We start from the raw sequence: 18,247 nt of genomic DNA, 5'->3' as shown, positions 1-18,247 counted from the left end.
ACACAAACTTGCCTGATTCAAGCACTTTCATCCAATGAAAACTGGGCAGAATATACACATGAAAACTGTACATTTATTAAAAAACAAATATAAAGTTTATAGCACCCAATGGCTAGCTGAAGTTCTGGTCATGTGCATATGAAAATACAGTCAAACCATAAAAATCTGCATTTCCATGACTTTATAAATTCCTCCAAGCTCCCCTAATGGCATACTTGCTAAGCAATAGAGATGATCTCTCCGCCAGAAGTATTACTACAAGCAGGAAGGCATGCCACAAGCAAATGTGATGCTCCACGCTGATGTTTAAGAAATATAATCATATTTACAACACATCAGCGTAGTGCTGGCCAGGCTTTGGCAACGTAAAAGTCGTTTCACTTCTTACGGGAAACATCAATACTGCGAAGTATTATGTAAGGCTACTTGCTGACAGACCTTGGAGATTATGTCAGTTATTATGTTACAAGATCAAATGGGATTAAAGTCAGAAAACATAAATTACTGCCAAGAAAATGATGCGCTTCACAAACTGTTCAAAACTTCACAATATCCTTATAAAGACAAACTGACCAGCCTGAAGTTGTTCCACATCTTTTTAAATCTTTTTACTTTGCTACGAGTCTCCAGTCTTTCACTTTGGCATCACTTTGTGGAGAAACACTATTACATTTCCATCTCCTCCTCTCCAGAGTTGTGGGCCACAGAGAAACTGTACAGAGGAGAGTGTGTGTCTGCTGGTGGACTTGAGGTGTTAAGGGGACTGGGAGATGGACATGGAGTTGGAGTCTGCCGACACACAGTCTGTTGTTTGCGCTGTTTTTGTAATGAGTCCTTAAGTCTCTGACTGAAGGGATCTTCTGGTGGCCGCCATAGCACCAGCTCCATACAGGAACGGCTCCTAAAGTGTGAGAAAGACGAAAGTGACACAAATATTAGCATCCCTAAAGGAGTGCAACTGCGCAGACTTCTTAATCAAGAAACTCTTGCCAGTTGAAAACAATATTTGGAGTCCGTCTCACATCATTACTCATATTTTTATTTTTTTCCTTATGTTGTAAATTTGCCTGTACAGTCTATTTCTTGCTTTTTATATTCTTAACTTTTGTGTGAATCTGCATGCTCCATCTGCCTGTCGCTTTGCTGCTAGAACACCTGAATTTCCCCAATGAGGGACAATAAAGGATATATCCATTTCTATTTATTACTTAAAAATCACCATTAAATGTTCCAATAACAAAATAAACATACACAGACTGGGCTACTGTGTGGGGGAGGATGTCACTGATGCCCTGCCGCAGGCCCTTCTTCAAACTGTCAGACATCACCAGCACCGGGCGTCTCGGAGCTGGCTCTACATCCAGATCTTCATCCTCATCGTCCTCCAGTGTTATTCTGTGATACATCAATAGTACATTGTGGGTTGTCACTCTTTCTTGTGATGTAACCCCCAAACTCTTCACCAACACTGAATGCCAGATTTAAGAAAAAACCCACTTTGAATTATATAAATGTAAATGTTATGTATTTACATTGTTCTTGACAATGTAAATACATACGTGAAAATACAAAACAGTCTGAAGGGTGGTCTGTGGGCCTGACATATACATTGTATGCACATTATAAACAGACCTGTGCTTACAGAGGTACGTTCAGGATTGACCTCAAATACTCAGACATCAGAACTTTTTACTGGGTTACATCACTATGGTTACTTATTCTACATACCAAAACCTGCTTCGGGGCATGTACAACATACCCAGGATTATGTTTCCATTATCTGGTTTCACTTAACCCATCATTCGCAATCAGGATAATCAAGCATATGAAGCTAAATCTCTAAGCCAACCCAATGTTTCCCCTGCATGTTTACATGAAAGGGCTTGGCAACATTCTGACCAATCACAAATATGGGTTGGTGAACTGGCAATAGAATCAACTCGTTTTACAAAGGAAGATACAACTATCATGCAGAGGTTAAAGACACAATACACACCATAATACAGCTGCTGTGAACAAATGACAAGTTGTGTTTTGTTCATTTTTTTTCTCCCAAATGTTATACATTGCATACCTGTCTTCTATCTCCTGAAGTTTTCTCTGTGCGGCCTCGATCTCCATGCAGGAGCTCTCCGTCTCAAGTCGGAACAGGGAAGAAGAGGTCTGCGGCAAAGTGGTGTTATTAGATGTTGTGCAGGACTGTGGAGGCGCAGGACAGGCTTGCTGTGCAGACTGAGAAGAGCAGCTGTTTGCACCAGACCAGTCACACTCTGTGCTAGTGCTCAAATTTGAAGGAGCAACTTCTGCCTCAAACATTAACCTCCTCTTTTTGGCACTGCAACCCCTGATAAAACAATCATATAGTTTAACACTTGTGTAGGGCTAAGACAAGCATTACCAAATGCTTTTATTCTTTTCTTTTTTTAATAATTCATCTCTCACTTACTCATCATCTGCTCTCCTCCTGTGCTTCCTGAGGCATCTAGTCTCCCAGTTGCTGTGGAATAGAGGCACAGAAAATGCCTGTGTCGGGCTCAGAAATAAAAGTATATTTCAAATTAAGCCAAAGCTGTCTGACAAATGTGGTGAAAACAAACAAACAAACAAACAAATAGTGCACTGTGCATCAGTTACATACCTGTTAGAGACTGTCGCTGTCTGTACATCCTCAATCATACTTGAAGGTCCGAGGTCGAAGTCGGGAAGGCTTGTGGGGCCTGAAAAGGAATACATGGCTGGCAGGCAGCTCAGCTCACTGCTTGGGGGCGCAGGGTGATGCATGCTGGCCCAATCGATGAAATGTTTTTGAAGAGCTACGCGAGTAAGCAGCTATTAACGACTCTGATCTGGAAGATCAGTATTGATACCAGTCAGTTAAGCCGATAAAGGTTTTTTTATTTTTATTTTTTTACAAACTACATGACGCACATGTTATTTGTTTACATCGCGCTAGCTGCCTCCTATTTAGCTAGCTATAACGCTACTGGCGTTAGCATGTTAATGATAAAACTGTGTGTTATTAATAGATGAGAGGTAAACACACGACAGCCTCATCCCTGCACTGAACAGCCACTCTGCACAAGTTAAGCAAAAATATTTGGCGTTAAAGAGCGAGTTGTGCAGCTGCCCTGCCCCATTGCCGTTTTTGTTGTTGACAAATGTGTTTAGTTAGCTCGCCTCCGTTCAGAGCTTATTTATTCTCCTTTAGAGAGTTCCCATTTTCACACAAAAATAGTTTTTACAAGCTAAAGTCGTACTAACCTAATCGCATGATACCCCCGTCGAATAGAAAAAGATCCAAAATTAACTGTCACCGTGCTCTGTGGACTTCTTCTATGATAGGCTGGGTCAAACTGACGTTAGCTCCTTACTCTGAGTCGCGGCAGAACAGTCGTCAAGGTTCTACAAAGTGCGCATGTTACGTTTAGTGGGATTGTGGGAAATGTAGTTCCAGTGGATGTACTACAAACTGTAGTTTCCGAAAAAGAAAAAAAAAACGACAAAAAAAAAAACCGTCGTGGAAATGTAAAAGTGATCTCTAGTGACAATAAGACGGTGTTGGCATTTTATTTTTTAATATTAGAGATTTTTTTCTTAATTTCCGGTCAGCTGACGTTTAAAGGGACCCTCTCGCGTTATGATTGCAAATGACCAGTCATGTGACAGTGAAATACTAGAAGCTGTTGTCCCAGCTCGTCTCGTCTCGTCACTCGGCTGTGATTTTTCACTTTGGACGATCCGTGGAGGTAACACGCTACTGTTTACAGGATATGTCAAAACAACGCTTTGATTTTAGAATCATGTGATACTTATTGTCTGCTGTGATGCTGGCACACAATCCATGTCACTATAAATTAGTTATTTTTATATTTATTTTCTATTACTTGTACATGCCTTCCTCAAAGATCCTTGCATTTTTATCACCCGCAGTGACTGTATATCTGTTTTACTTTTACTGTTTTTGTTTTTAACTTTAACTGTTTAGCCGAGTTGATTCATTTTCTGTGTGCCTGATTTTTGTATGTTTTAACCAGCAGGTTATCCAGAATGATAACTTTGGTGATAATCTCAGCACTGATTGGTTTTGCCTCTACCAAACCATGTGGTAAGTAGGCCGACTTTAAAAAGACCTCTTTACAAATTAATTAAAAAAAAAGAAAAAACTTAACTATACTAAACTTCCTAAAGCTGCACTAACTCTGAGGCAACCCAGTTTGCAAATACACTTACTGACGAGTCTGGACATTCACAGATGTTGCAATTGCGTATTTAATGAATGTGAGTGATACATTGTGTTGCTTGTTTACTTAGTTGTGTAGGATTAACAGTGAATGTGGCTCCTCTTTGGCCTTGATCTGCTGAGAGTGTTGAACGCAGTATTGATGATTCTGTAAATTAGTCCTGCTGATGCAGCAGCTATGGTTTTGCAACACTTTCAAAAGTTCATGTAAATGTCAACAGCAGCAGAGCAGAGATACTTATAGGTTTTGTTTGTGTCAGGTGACTTTTTTTTAAACCTATAAAGTTAAATTCCAGATACAGAAGGCTCCAACACTGAGCTGCTGCTTTCACTCAACAAGAATCTCCTTCGCTCTCTGGAGAGCCAGGAGGGACTTCCTAACCCCAGTGTCCACTTGGCATTACGCCTTTCCAATAACCACAACCTGGCCAAGGAGAGCGAACACCTCAACAGACTAAAAAATGAATTGCACAATGACATTCAAAGGTACACACACACACAACACACATTTATGCACACTTAAACACTTTCTATGAAGTCCTCTTTCTCCCCAATGTTCTCTACTGAGCCTTTTTTCCTCCTCTCAGCTCTCTCTCTAACAGTCAGCCTGTGACTGGTGTGCTGGCGCTCTACAACCTGGCTTTAAAGTCCTCCTGCTATGATCTCAACACGGTCAGCTTCACTGTAAACGAGAGGAGTGAAGCACTGCTGACACACCTGAAGAACCAGATGGAGCTGGAGAAAGAGCACATTGCCTGTAAGGTTTTTGTTTGTTTGTTTGATTTTTAGTTTCTGAAGGACAATCATTGTCATAAAATTTTTTTCAGCAATCCTCTCCTCTTTGATGTGCTACAGTATCTGACCAGAGTTTACCTAATGTAGAGGACGGGTGTCATATTTCATAGTTTGTGAATTTAGCAGGGATAGAGTAACTTTCTGTCTAATTTCATCCAGACTGAAATGCCTCATAATTTCTCAAACATTGCTGTGAAGTTGTGGTTCAGTGTAATTTGGTTTAATTTGCTTCTTCTCTCCTGCATTCAGTCAGCCACCGCCCTTTGACCAACTATTACCAGTACTCCCTGGGTGTGCTCGCTCTGTGTGAGCGGCATCAGGGTCAACAACCATGTGACCAACAAGCTCATCAAAGCAGCAGAACATGAGCAGTTCAAACATGGAGAGTCTGAGAGTGTGGGTGGGTGAAACATGCCTTAATGGTGTCTTTAGCTGTTAACATAAAGGTGAAATAATGATGCAGGAGTCACCCTGCTATTACCTACTAACAATCATGGTTTTAGGATAATTTAGTTTACCGCTGATGACACGATGACACATGATGGAGTAAACATATATTCACTGCCGTGTTATATTTCAGATCAAAATCCACTGAGTTTGAAGCTGAGGCCACCTGATGGATATTTAACAGGAAGCTCTACATACAGTTTAGCTTTCAGTTGTTTGTCTATGCCACAGCTTGCTCTGGCAAAGCGGTTACCTCTTGTAGTGCTAGCTTAGCTTTCACTAAACATCTACATTAGTATGCTGTGAAAATGCTAAAAGCTTTTCACTTTGTATTTTAGCTTTGAATACAGCTGTAATGATGCAGTTGTGCTAATATTTTATCCAATTTTTCTCCTCAGATACGTATGCCATGGCTGGAATGGCACTCCAGTGTGTGAAGGACTCTGGTTCTCACATGCAAAACGCTGCTGGGCTGGACACCGCTCTTAGCAAGATCAAGCAGAAGCTTCTAGCCTCCCGCAGGGCTGATGGTCATATTGGTAATGAATTCAGCACAGGCCTTGCAGTTCAAGTAAGGATCCTCTCTCTCTCTTCAGAGACTTCTACAGAGCAATATCTTTGCAGCTGAAGTGTGTTTATTTGATGTGTTCAAGGCCCTGTTAGCAATGGGCAGTGAGGTTGCAGAGTGTGCCGCCTCAATGGAGGCCATGAGGACAGCTGCTAGAAGCAACGCATACCACAACCCCATGGCCATCTCTCAGACTCTGCCTGCTCTCCAGCAAACATCCTACATGGCAGTTAAAAGCAAGGAGTGCCTCACTGAGGATAGTATGTGCAGCATCATTTCTACCCTCTTTGGCCACTTTAGGTTGTGTCTGTTGCCACTCTAACATTGTTATATGTTATATGCAGACACTCTGGTGCTTGAGCCCTTAGATCCTGTAGTGGTTTCACCAAACCAGGTCAAGGTGAATGTGATGGTGGAAGTGGTGACATCCAGCGGAGCAGCAGCACTTTACTCGGTGCATGTGCCAAAGGGCAGCTCCCTGCTAGAGGCTCTTGAACTGCTCAAGGAGGAAAATGTTGGCTTCACGTGAGTTCATGCAATTGTATTTTACCTTGCGCGTGATTGGCTGCAGTGAGTAGTCTCTGACGATGCTGTGTGGCAGGTTTGAGAAGGAGTCCAGCCTGTGGGGACCTTTCTTAAGTGTGGTGAATGGAGAGCAGGCCAGGCAAAGTGACCGCAGATACTGGCACCTCTCCTCAAATGACACTGCACTCACTGAGGGTGAGTAGACACACACATGCATGCAAACACACTTTAGACTGTGACGCACAAACGAGGATTTCGTTGATCTGCTTTCACTGTGTCTCTCTGTCAGGTGTCGGTGATTTCAAGATCGAGGCGGCTCAAAGGATCACCATCAGAAACACGAGCTACTGATGTTCCAGCCAATCAGTGATTAGATGATCAGCACTTTAATCTTTATGAACTAATGATTACACCTAAATTGTCTCTTGGCATCATATATCAATAAATCCCACAATTACTTAACAGAATGTTTGCATTTTAAGTAGATATGAAGATTGAACAAAAGTGTAATTAAGAGCCATTTCAACAAAGTTTGTGTGGAATATTTTTACTTTGGAAAACGTTTTTATGATTATAATATAATTAGTATGAAATGTCAAATAAAATGACTTTTGTGATTATGCTCTTTTGAAGACTTTTTTTGAGGACAATCTATTTGTATGCTTTTTATATTGTTACAAACAGTATAAACCAGTGACAGCTCATCTGAATTTATTTATTAGGGCCCGAGCACCGAGAGTGCGAAGGCCCTATTGTATCTGCTCCGTTTCTTATTATTATTATTAGGGCCCGAGCACCGAGAGTGCGAAGGCCCTATTGTATCTGCTCCGTTTCTTATTATTATTATTATTAGGGCCCGAGCACTGACAGTGCGAAGGCCCTATTGTAATTGCTCTGTTTATTAGGGCCCGAGCACTGACAGTGCGAAGGCCCTATTGTAATTGCTCTGTTTATTATTATTATTATTATTATTATTAGGGCCCGAGCACCGAGAGTGCGAAGGCCCTATTGTATCTGCTCCGTTTCTTATTATTATTATTATTATTATTATTATTATTATTATTATTATTATTATTATTATTATTATTATTCAGGCGAAATAAGGGCCTTTTTGAGGGCCTAAACATGCTCAAAAACTCATGAAATTTTGCACACATGCCAGGTCTGGTGAAAAATTTTGTATTTTAATGGTTTTACATATGAGCACTGGGAAATGGCTCTAGAGCGCCACCTATGCCTTGTTAAATGCAGCCCTACGACCACATCGTTTGAGCTACATGTATGAAATTTGGCACACATGTGTATCATGCCAAGACGAACAAAAAAGTCTGTGGGCCCATTGACGCAAACCCAACAGGAAGTCCGCCATTTGGAAGAGAAGGTGACATTTTGGCTCTAATTTTGCCATTTCCATGCCTCGAACTTTTGCGAACTCCTCCTTGGGATTTGGTCGTATAAGCTTCATATTTGGTCAGTGCCAACTACACCCTTGTGCCATGTTAAATTGCGGAGCTTTTGAGTTTTCACAATACTATGAGGCCGTGGCGCCATGGCGAATTTCGATGACTCGCCATGAAAATCTTATTGCCTCTCATTTTGTCATACAATTTCTGACCTTGACCAAAGTGAACACATATGATAAGGCTCCAGCCCTGAACATATTTCAACTGCCATATTTGACATGAAGGACAGCGCCACCTAGTGGGAACAGGAAATGTCATGTTTTACACTTTGGGGTACAGTATAGTGATGGGTGACATCTGCAGCCTCAAATTTCTCCAGGAAAGCCTTAAGGAGTTGGTCTTGGGTTACAGTGAAAACTGTGAGTTTTCGCGAAAGGGTGTGACCCCAGCAGCATGGCGAACTTTGATGTCACGCCATGAAGAAACAAATTAGTATAACTCAATGAAATCCAGTCTGATCAGTACCAGACTTTACAGGCATGATGTCAGACGCGCCCTGAACAGATTGATGTGCCCATTGTCGGGAATACGGACAGCGCCACCTAGTGGCAACAGGAAATGTCATGGCTTTAATTTTGTTGTACTGATTTTCACAGGTTGATCGTGGCCACCTCAAAAGCGGAGAATATCACCATCAGTCCCTCATGATGCTTCAGTGCAAAAATTGTGACTTTAAACTGAACGGCGCACCCTGGTGGCAACGCGGTCCACCATGAAAGATGAAGTGGCTTTTGAGGGGCTTGGAAAGTTTATAGAGGCTTGAAATTTGGCACACACCTCCAATGTGATGAAGGCTTTGTTGTTATGTGATCATTTTCATTGAATAGCGCGAAATGGCTCCACAGCGCCCCCTACAATATTTCAAAATATCAGCCCCTGCTCTGTGTTTTATGTATGACTCTGAAACCTGGTAAGCTTATAGGAGATATCAAGATGTACAAAAAAGTCTCTTGGAGCAATATCCCAAATCCAACAGGAAGTCAGCCATTTTAAAATTAATGTGCAATTTTGGCAACATTTTCCCCTCTTTTCAGGCACCCTTCTTTGACGAACTCCTCCAAGGGATTTCATCAGATTGATGCGATCTCCTGTGTGTGGAATCTAAAGACCTTTGTGATGTTAAATTGCGAAGCTTTTTCCGTTCAGGGAAACGGGGTGGTCATGGCGGCACGTAGAGTTTCAATCACTCGCCAAAAAGCAGTAATCTGCTGTCACTCAAAGACACAATGTCCAATCTCTCCCAAAGCTCATAGGCGTGATGAGACTCGAGCTCGGAAATGTTTGTTATGCCATTTGTACATGATGGTTAGAGCGCCACCTAGTGGAACGACTAACTAATCATGAATGAATGAGTTGAAATGTTAGCTGGTGGTTAAATGCATGAATTCCATCAATGTGACATCAGATCGGACGTGCTGGTTTTAGGTGTTGGGCGTGGCTCGACGCGCCGGGGGTGCGAGGGCCCTCATAACGCTGCTTGCAGCTTTAATTAGGGCCCGAGCACTGATAGTGCGAAGGCCCTATTGTAATTGCTCTGTTTATTATTATTATTATTATTATTATTATTATTATTATTATTATTATTATTATTATTATTATTATTATTCCGGCAAATGAATTGGCCGTTTGAGGGCCTAAACATGCTCGAAAACTCATGAAATTTTGCACACGCGTCAGGTCTGGTGAAAATTTACGTATTTTAATGTTGTCAGACATGGCCAGGGAAAATTAGCTCAGTAGCGCCACCTAGAAAAATGAAAAATGCGAGCCCCCGGTATGGGTATGACCTACATATTTGAAAGTCGGTACACCTATATAACGTTGAGAGTCGAACAAAAAAGTCTATTATGGCAATGTCCTAAACCCAACAGGAAGTCCGCCATTTTGGATTGAAGGTGACATTTTGGGTCTGATTTTACCGTTTCCATGCCTTGTACTTTAACGAACTCCTCCTTGGGATTTGGTCCTATAAACTTCAAATTTGGACAGTGTCAACTACACCCTTGTGCCATGTTAAATTGCGGAGCTTTTGAGTTTTCACAATAGTATGAGGCCGTGGCGCCATGGCGAATTTTGATGACTCGCCATGAAAATCTTATTGGCTCTCATTCTGTCATACATGTTCCGATCTGGACCAAAGAGCACACATATGATAAGGCTCCACCCCTGAACATATTTCAACTGCCATATTTGACATCAAGGACAGCGCCACCTAGTGGGAACAGGAAATGTCATGTTTTACACTTTGGGGTACAGTATAGTGATGGGTGACATCTGCAGCCTCAAATTTCTCCAGGAAAGCCTTAAGGAGTTGGTCTTGGGTTACAGTGAAAACTGTGAGTTTTCGCAAAAGGGTGTGACCCCAGCGGCGTGGCGAACTTTGATGTCACGCCATGAAGAAACAAATTAGTATAACTCAATGAAATCCAGTCTGATCAGTACCAGACTTTACAGGCATGATGTCAGACCCGCCCTGAACAGATTGATGTGCCCATTGTCGGAAATACGGACAGCGCCACCTAGTGGCAACAGGAAATGTCATGGCTTTAATTTTGTTGTACTGATTTTCACAGGTTCATCTTGGCCACCTGAAAAGCGGTGAATATCACCATCAGTCCCTCGTGATGCTTCAGTGCAAAAATTGTGACTTTAAACTGAACGGCGCACCCTGGTGGCAACGCTGTTCAACATGAAAGATGAAGTGGCTTTTGAGGGTCTTGGCAAGTTTATAGAGGCTTGAAATTTGGCACACACCTCCAAATGGATGAAGGCTTTGTTGGCATGTGATCATTTTCATTGAATAGCGCGAAATTGCTCCACAGCGCCCCCTACAAAATTTCAAAACCACAGCCCCTGCTCTGTGTTCTATGTATGATTCTGAAACCTGGTAAGCTTATAGGAGATATCAAGATGTACAAAAAAGTCTCTTGGTGCAATATCCCAAATCCAACAGGAAGTCAGCCATTTTAAAATTAATGTGTAATTTTGGCAACATTTTCCCCTCTTTCCAGGCACCGTTCTTTGACGAACTCCTCCAAGGGATTTCATCATATTGAACCAATCTCCAGTGTGTGGAATCTAAAGACCTTTGTGATGTTAAATTGCGAAGCTTTTTACGTTCAGTGAAACGGGGTGGTTATGGTGGCACTTAGAGTTTCAATCACTCGCCAAAAAGCAGTAATCTGCTGTCACTCAAAAACACAATGTCCAATCTCTCCCAAAGCTCATAGGCGTGATGAGACTCGAGCTCGGAAATGTTTGTTATGCCATTTGTACATAATGGTTAGAGCGCCACCTAGTGGAACGACTAACTAATCATGAATGAATGAGTTGAAATGTTAGCTGGTGGTTAAATGCATGAATTCCATCAATGTGACATCAGATCGGACGTGCTGGTTTTAGGTGTTGGGCGTGGCTCGACACGCCGGGGTGCGAGGGCCCTCATAACGCTGCTTGCAGCTTTAATTAGGGCCCGAGCACTGAGAGTGCGAAGGCCCTATTGTATCTGCTCCGTTTCTTATTATTATTATTATTATTATTATTATTATTATTATTATTATTATTATTATTATTATTCACCCCAAACAAGGGCCTTTTTGAGGGCCTAAACATGCTCAAAAACTCATGAAATTTTGCACACATGCCAGGTCTGGTGAAAAATTTTGTATTTTAATGGTTTTACATATGAGCACTGGGAAATGGCTCTACAGCGCCACCTATGCCTTGTTAAATGCAGCCCTACGACCACATCGTTTGAGCTACATGTATGAAATTTGGCACACATGTGTATCATGCCAAGACGAACAAAAAAGTCTGTGGGCCCATTGACGCAAACCCAACAGGAAGTCCGCCATTTGGAAGAGAAGGTGACATTTTGGCTCTAATTTTGCCATTTCCATGCCTCGAACTTTAACGAACTCCTCCTTGGGGTTTCATTTCTTAACCTTCAAATTTGGACAGTGTCAACTACACCCTTGTGCCATGTTAAATTGCGGAGCTTTTGAGTTTTCACAATACTATGAGGCCGTGGCGCCATGGCGAATTTCGATGACTCGCCATGAAAATCTTATTGCCTCTCATTTTGTCATACATTTTCTGACCTTGACCAAAGTGAACACATATGATAAGGCTCCACCCCTGAACATATTTCAACTGCCATATTTGACCTCAAGGACAGCGCCACCTAGTGGGAACAGGAAATGTCATGTTTTACACTTTGGGGTACAGTATAGTAATGGGTGACATCTGCAGCCTCAAATTTCTCCAGGAAAGCCTTAAGGAGTTGGTCTTGGGTTACAGTGAAAACTGTGAGTTTTCGCGAAAGGGTGTGACCCCAGCAGCATGGCGAACTTTGATGTCACGCCATGAAGAAACAAATTAGTATAACTCAATGAAATCCAGTCTGATCAGTACCAGACTTTACAGGCATGATGTCAGACCCGCCCTGAACAGATTGATGTGCCCATTGTCAGAAATACGGACAGCGCCACCTAGTGGCAACAGGAAATGTCATGGCTTTAATTTTGTTGTACTGATTTTCACAGGTTCATCGTGGCCACCTCAAAAGCGGTGAATATCACCATCAGTCCCTCGTGATGCTTCAGTGCAAAAATTGTGACTTTAAACTGAACGGCGCACCCTGGTGGCAACGCTGTTCACGATGAAAGATGAAGTGGCTTTTGAGGGTCTTGGCAAGTTTATAGAGGCTTGAAATTTGGCACACACCTCCAATGTCACGAAGGCTTTGTTGTTATGTGATCATTTTCATTGAATATCCCAAAATGGCTCCACAGCGCCCCCTACAAAATTTCAAAACCACAGCCCCAGCTCTGTGTTTTATGTATGAATCTGAAACCTGGTAGGCTTATAGGAGATATCAAGATGTACAAAAAAGTCTCTTGGAGCAATATCCCAAATCCAACAGGAAGTCAGCCATTTTAAAATTAATGTGCAATTTTGGCGACATTTTCTCCTCTTTTCAGGCTTCATACTTTGACGAACTCCTCCAAGGGATTTCATCATATTGAACCATTCTCCAGTGTGTGGAATCTAAAGACCTTTGTGATGTTAAATTGCGAAGCTTTTTACGTCCAGGGAAACGGGGTGGTTATGGCGGCACTTAGAGTTTGAATCACTCGCCAAAAAGCAGTAATCTGCTGTCACTCAAAAACACAATGTCCAATCTCTCCCAAACGTCTCAGGTGTGATGAGACTCGAGCTTGGAAGTGTTTGTTATGCCATTTGTCAGTAATGGTTAGAGCGCCACCTAGTGGGACGACTATAATGATGATTGAATGAGATGAAATGTTAGCTGGTGGTTAAATGCATGAATTCCATCAATGTGACATCAGATCGGAGGTGCTGGTTGTAGGTGTTGGGCGTGGCTCGACGCGATGGGGTGCGAGGGCCCTCATAACGCTGCTTGCAGCTTTAATTAGGGCCCGAGCACCGAGAGTGCGAAGGCCCTATTGTATCTGCTCCGTTTCTTATTATTATTATTATTATTATTATTATTATTATTATTCACCCCAAACAAGGGCCTTTTTGAGGGCCTAAACATGCTCAAAAACTCATGAAATTTTGCACACATGCCAGGTCTGGTGAAAAATTTTGTATTTTAATGGTTTTACATATGAGCACTGGGAAATGGCTCTACAGCGCCACCTATGCCTTGTTAAATGCAGCCCTACGACCACATGGTTTGAGCTACATGTATGAAATTTGGCACACATGTGTATCATGCCAAGACGAACAAAAAAGTCTGTGGGCCCATTGACGCAAACCCAACAGGAAGTCCGCCATTTGGAAGAGAAGGTGACATTTTGGCTCTAATTTTGCCATTTCCATGCCTCGAACTTTAACGAACTCCTCCTTGGGATTTGGTCCTATAAGCTTTAAATTTGGACAGTGTCAACTACACCCTTGTGCCATGTTAAATTGCGGAGCTTTTGAGTTTTCACAATAGTATGAGGCCGTGGCGCCATGGCGAATTTTGATGACTCGCCATGAAAATCTTATTGCCTCTCATTCTGTCATACATGTTCCGATCTGGACCAAAGAGCACACATATGATAAGGCTCCACCCCTGAACATATTTCAACTGCCATATTTGACACCAGGGACAGCGCCACCTAGTGGGAACAGGAAATGTCATGTTTTACACTTTGGGGTACAGTATAGTGATGGGTGACATCTGCATCCTCAAATTTCTCCAGGAAAGCCTTAAGGAGTTGGTCTTGGGTTACAGTGAAAACTGTGACTTTTCGCCAAAGGGTGTGACCTCAGCGGCATGGCGAACTTTGATGTCACGCCATGAAGAAACAAATTAGTATAACTCAATGAAATCCAGTCTGATCAGTACCAGACTTTACAGTCATGATGTCAGACCCACCCTGAACAGATTGATGTGCCCATTGTCGGGAATACGGACAGCGCCACCTAGTGGGAACAGGAAATGTCATGGCTTTAATTTTGTTGTACTGATTTTCACAGGTTCATCTTGGCCACCTCAAAAGCGGTGAATATCACCATCAGTCCCTCGTGATGCTTCAGTGCAAAAATTGTGAGTTTAAACTGAACGGCGCACCCTGGTGGCAACGCGGTTCACAATGAAAGATGAAGTGGCTTTTGAGGGGCTTGGAAAGTTTAAAAAGTCTTGAAATTTGGCGCACACCTCCAATGTGGTTAAGGCTTTGTTGTTATTTGATCATTTTCATTGAATATCCCAAAATGGCTCCACAGCGCCCCCTACAAAATTTCAAAATCACAGCCCCTGCTCTGTGTTTTATGTATGAGTCTGAAACCTGGTAAGCTTATAGGAGATATCAAGATGTACAAAAAAGTCTCTTGGAGCAATATCCCAAATCCAACAGGAAGTCAGCCATTTTAAAATTAATGTGCAATTTTGGCAACATTTTCCCCTCTTTTCAGGCATCGTTCTTTGACGAACTCCTCCAAGGGATTTCATCATATTGCACTATTCTTCAGTGTGTGGAATCCAAAGACCTTTGTGTTGTTAAATTGCGAAGCTTTTTAAGTTCAGGGAAACGGGGTGGTTATGGCGGCACGTAGACTCTCAATCACTCGCCAAAACGCAGTAATCTGCTGTCACTCAAAAACACAATGTCCAATCTCACCCAAAGGTCGCAGGCATAATGAGACTCGAGTTCGGAAATGTTTGTTATGCCATTTGTACATAATGGTTAGAGTGCCACCTAGTGGAACGACTAGCTAATAATGAATGAATGAGTTGAAATGTTAGCTGGTGGTTAAATGCATGAATTCCATCAATGTGACATCGATCGGACGTGCTGGTTTTAGGTGTTGGGCGTGGCTCGACGCGCCGGGGGTGCTCGGGCCCTCATAACGCTGCTTGCAGCTTTAATTATTATTATTATTATTATTATTATTATTTCGGCAAATGAATCAGCCTTTTGAGGACCTAAACATGCTCGAAAACTCATGAAATTTTGCACACGCGTCAGGTCTGGTGAAAATTTACGTATTTTAATGTTCTCAGACATGGCCAGGGAAAATTAGCTCAGTAGCGCCACCTAGAAAAATGAAAAATGCGAGCCCCCGGTATGGGTATCACCTACATGTGTGAAAGTCGGTACACCTATATAACGTTCAGACTCGAACAATAAAGTCTATTATGGCAATGTCCTAAACCCAACAGGAAGTCCGCCATTTTGGATTGAATGTGACATTTTGGCTCTGATTTTACCGTTTCCATGCCTCGAACTTTAACGAACTCCTCCTTGGGGTTTGATTTCATAACCTTCATATTTGGTCAGTGCCAACTACACCCTTATGCCATGTTAAATTGCGGAGCTTTTGAGTTTTCACAATAGTATGAGGCCGTGGCGCCATGGCGAATTTTGATGACTCGCCATGAAAATCTTATTGCCTCTCATTCTGTCATAGATTTTCTGACCTTGACCAAAGTGAACACATATGATAAGGCTCCACCCCTGAACATATTTCAACTGCCATATTTGACATCAAGGACAGCGCCACCTAGTGGGAACAGGAAATGTCATGTTTTACACTTTGGGGTACAGTATTGTGATGGGTGACATCTGCAGCCTCAAATTTCTCCAGGAAAGCCTTAAGGAGTTGGTCTTGGGTTACAGTGAAAACTGTGACTTTTCGCGAAAGGGTGTGACCCCAGCGGCATGGCGAACTTTGATGTCACGCCATGAAGAAACAAATTAGTATAACTCAATGAAATCCAGTCTGATCAGTACCAGACTTTACAGGCATGATGTCAGACCCGCCCTGAACAGATTGATATGCCCATTGTCGGAAATACGGACAGCGCCACCTAGTGGCAACAGGAAATGTCATGGCTTTAACTTTGTTGTACTGATTTTCACAGGTTGATCGTGGCCACCTCAAAAGCGGTGAATATCACCATCAGTCCCTCGTGATGCTTCAGTGCAAAAATTGTGACTTTAAACTGAACGGCGCACCCTGGTGGCAACGCGGTTCATCATGAAAGATGAAGTGGCTTTTGAGGGGCTTGGAAAGTTTATAGAGGCTTGAAATTTGGCACACACCTCCAAATGGATGAAGGCATTGTTGTTATGTAACCATTTTCCTTGAATAGCGCAAAATGGCTCCACAGCGCCCCCTACAATATTTCAAAACATCAGCCCCTGCTCTGTGTTTCATCTATGAGTCTGACACTTGGTAAGCTTGTGTAAGATATCAAGGTGTACAAAAAAGTCTCTTGGAGCAATATCCCAAATCCAACAGGAAGTCAGCCATTTTAAAATTAATGTGTAATTTTGATGACATTTTCCCCCCTTTTCAGGCCTCATACTTTGACGAACTCCTCCAAGGGATTTCATCATATTGAAGCATTCTTCAGTGTGTAGAATCTAAAGACCTTTGTGATGTTAAATTGCGAAGCTTTTTCCGTTCAGGGAAACGGGGTGGTCATGGCGGCACGTAGAGTTTCAATCACTCGCAAAAAGCAGTAATCTGCTGTCACTAAAAAACACAATGTCCAATCTCTCCCAAAGGTCGCAGGTGTGATGAGACTCGAGCTTGGAAATGTTTGTTATGCTATTTGTCAATAATGGTTAGAGCGCCACCTAGTGGCATGACTATAATCCTGGTTGAATAAGATGAAATGTTAGCTGGTGATTAAAAGCATGAAATCCATCAATGTGACATCACATCGGACGTGCCGGTTTGAGGTGTTGGCAGTGGCTCGACGTGCCGGGGGTGCGAGGGCCCTCATAACGCTGCTTGCAGCTTTAATTATTATTATTATTATTATTCACCCCAAACAAGGGCCTTTTTGAGGGCCTAAACATGCTCAAAAACTCATGAAATTTTGCACACATGCCAGGTCTGGTGAAAAATTTTGTATTTTAATGGTTTTACATATGAGCACTGGGAAATGGCTCTACAGCGCCACCTATGCCTTGTTAAATGCAGCCCTACGACCACATCGTTTGAGCTACATGTATGAAATTTGGCACACATGTGTATCATGCCAAGACGAACAAAAAAGTCTGTGGGCCCATTGACGCAAACCCAACAGGAAGTCCGCCATTTGGAAGAGAAGGTGACATTTTGGCTCTAATTTTGCCATTTCCATGCCTCGAACTTTTGCGAACTCCTCCTTGGGGTTTCATTTCATAACCTTCATATTTGGTCAGTGTCAACTACACCCTTGTGCCATGTTAAATTGCGGAGCTTTTGAGTTTTCACAATACTATGAGGCCGTGGCGCCATGGCGAATTTCGATGACTCGCCATGAAAATCTTATTGCCTCTCATTCTGTCATACATGTTCCGATCTGGACCAAAGAGCACACATATGATAAGGCTCCACCCCTGAACATATTTCAACTGCCATATTTGACATTAAGGACAGCGCCACCTAGTGGGAACAGGAAATGTCATGTTTTACACTTTGGGGTACAGTATAGTGATGGGTGACATCTGCAGCCTCAAATTTCTCCAGGAAAGCCTTAAGGAGTTGGTCTTGGGTTACAGTGAAAACTGTGAGTTTTCGCGAAAGGGTGTGACCCCAGCAGCATGGCGAACTTTGATGTCACGCCATGAAGAAACAAATTAGTATAACTCAATGAAATCCAGTCTGATCAGTACCAGACTTTACAGGCATGATGTCAGACCCGCCCTGAACAGATTGATGTGCCCATTGTCGGAAATACGGACAGCGCCACCTAGT

At 42.5% G+C, this 18,247-nt stretch overlaps 2 protein-coding genes across 7 annotated transcripts in view; one reads left to right on the top strand and one right to left on the bottom strand.

Moving 5' to 3' along the window:
• Positions 1 to 53: 53 nt before the first annotated feature.
• ccdc117 (coiled-coil domain containing 117) overlaps positions 54 to 18,247 on the bottom strand; it is a 143,786-nt gene continuing 125,592 nt past the window's right edge. Inside the window, exons 1-6 of one of the 6 annotated variants that reach the window (XM_082553287.1) lie at positions 3,262 to 3,522; positions 2,639 to 2,813; positions 2,447 to 2,497; positions 2,075 to 2,344; positions 1,252 to 1,395; positions 54 to 901 (exon numbers count right to left, since the gene is read on the bottom strand). In XM_082553287.1, coding sequence (XP_082409413.1) covers positions 667 to 901; positions 1,252 to 1,395; positions 2,075 to 2,344; positions 2,447 to 2,497; positions 2,639 to 2,813; positions 3,262 to 3,271 — 885 coding nt within the window. In that variant the 5' untranslated portion in view covers positions 3,272 to 3,522 and the 3' untranslated portion in view covers positions 54 to 666. Of the gene's footprint in view, positions 902 to 1,251; positions 1,396 to 2,074; positions 2,345 to 2,446; positions 2,534 to 2,638; positions 2,847 to 3,261; positions 3,523 to 18,247 lie in introns of those variants that run through there. The other 5 variants (XM_082553286.1, XM_082553291.1, XM_082553290.1 and 2 more) reach the window with 5 other exon arrangements.
• On the top strand, positions 3,638 to 7,195 carry tcn2 (transcobalamin II). The gene is given in 11 exon segments (XM_082553282.1): positions 3,638 to 3,746; positions 4,035 to 4,105; positions 4,537 to 4,726; positions 4,828 to 4,997; positions 5,285 to 5,342; positions 5,344 to 5,435; positions 5,881 to 6,053; positions 6,136 to 6,310; positions 6,395 to 6,575; positions 6,652 to 6,770; positions 6,865 to 7,195. Coding segments are annotated over 10 exon segments (1,278 nt in total). The 5' UTR covers positions 3,638 to 3,746; positions 4,035 to 4,047; the 3' UTR covers positions 6,927 to 7,195.

The sequence above is a fragment of the Aulonocara stuartgranti genome (assembly GCF_965226115.1).
Source record: "Aulonocara stuartgranti genome assembly, chromosome: 12".
NCBI classification, from domain to species: domain Eukaryota; kingdom Metazoa; phylum Chordata; class Actinopteri; order Cichliformes; family Cichlidae; genus Aulonocara; species Aulonocara stuartgranti.
This window is presented reverse-complemented; position numbering and strand designations above follow the sequence as displayed.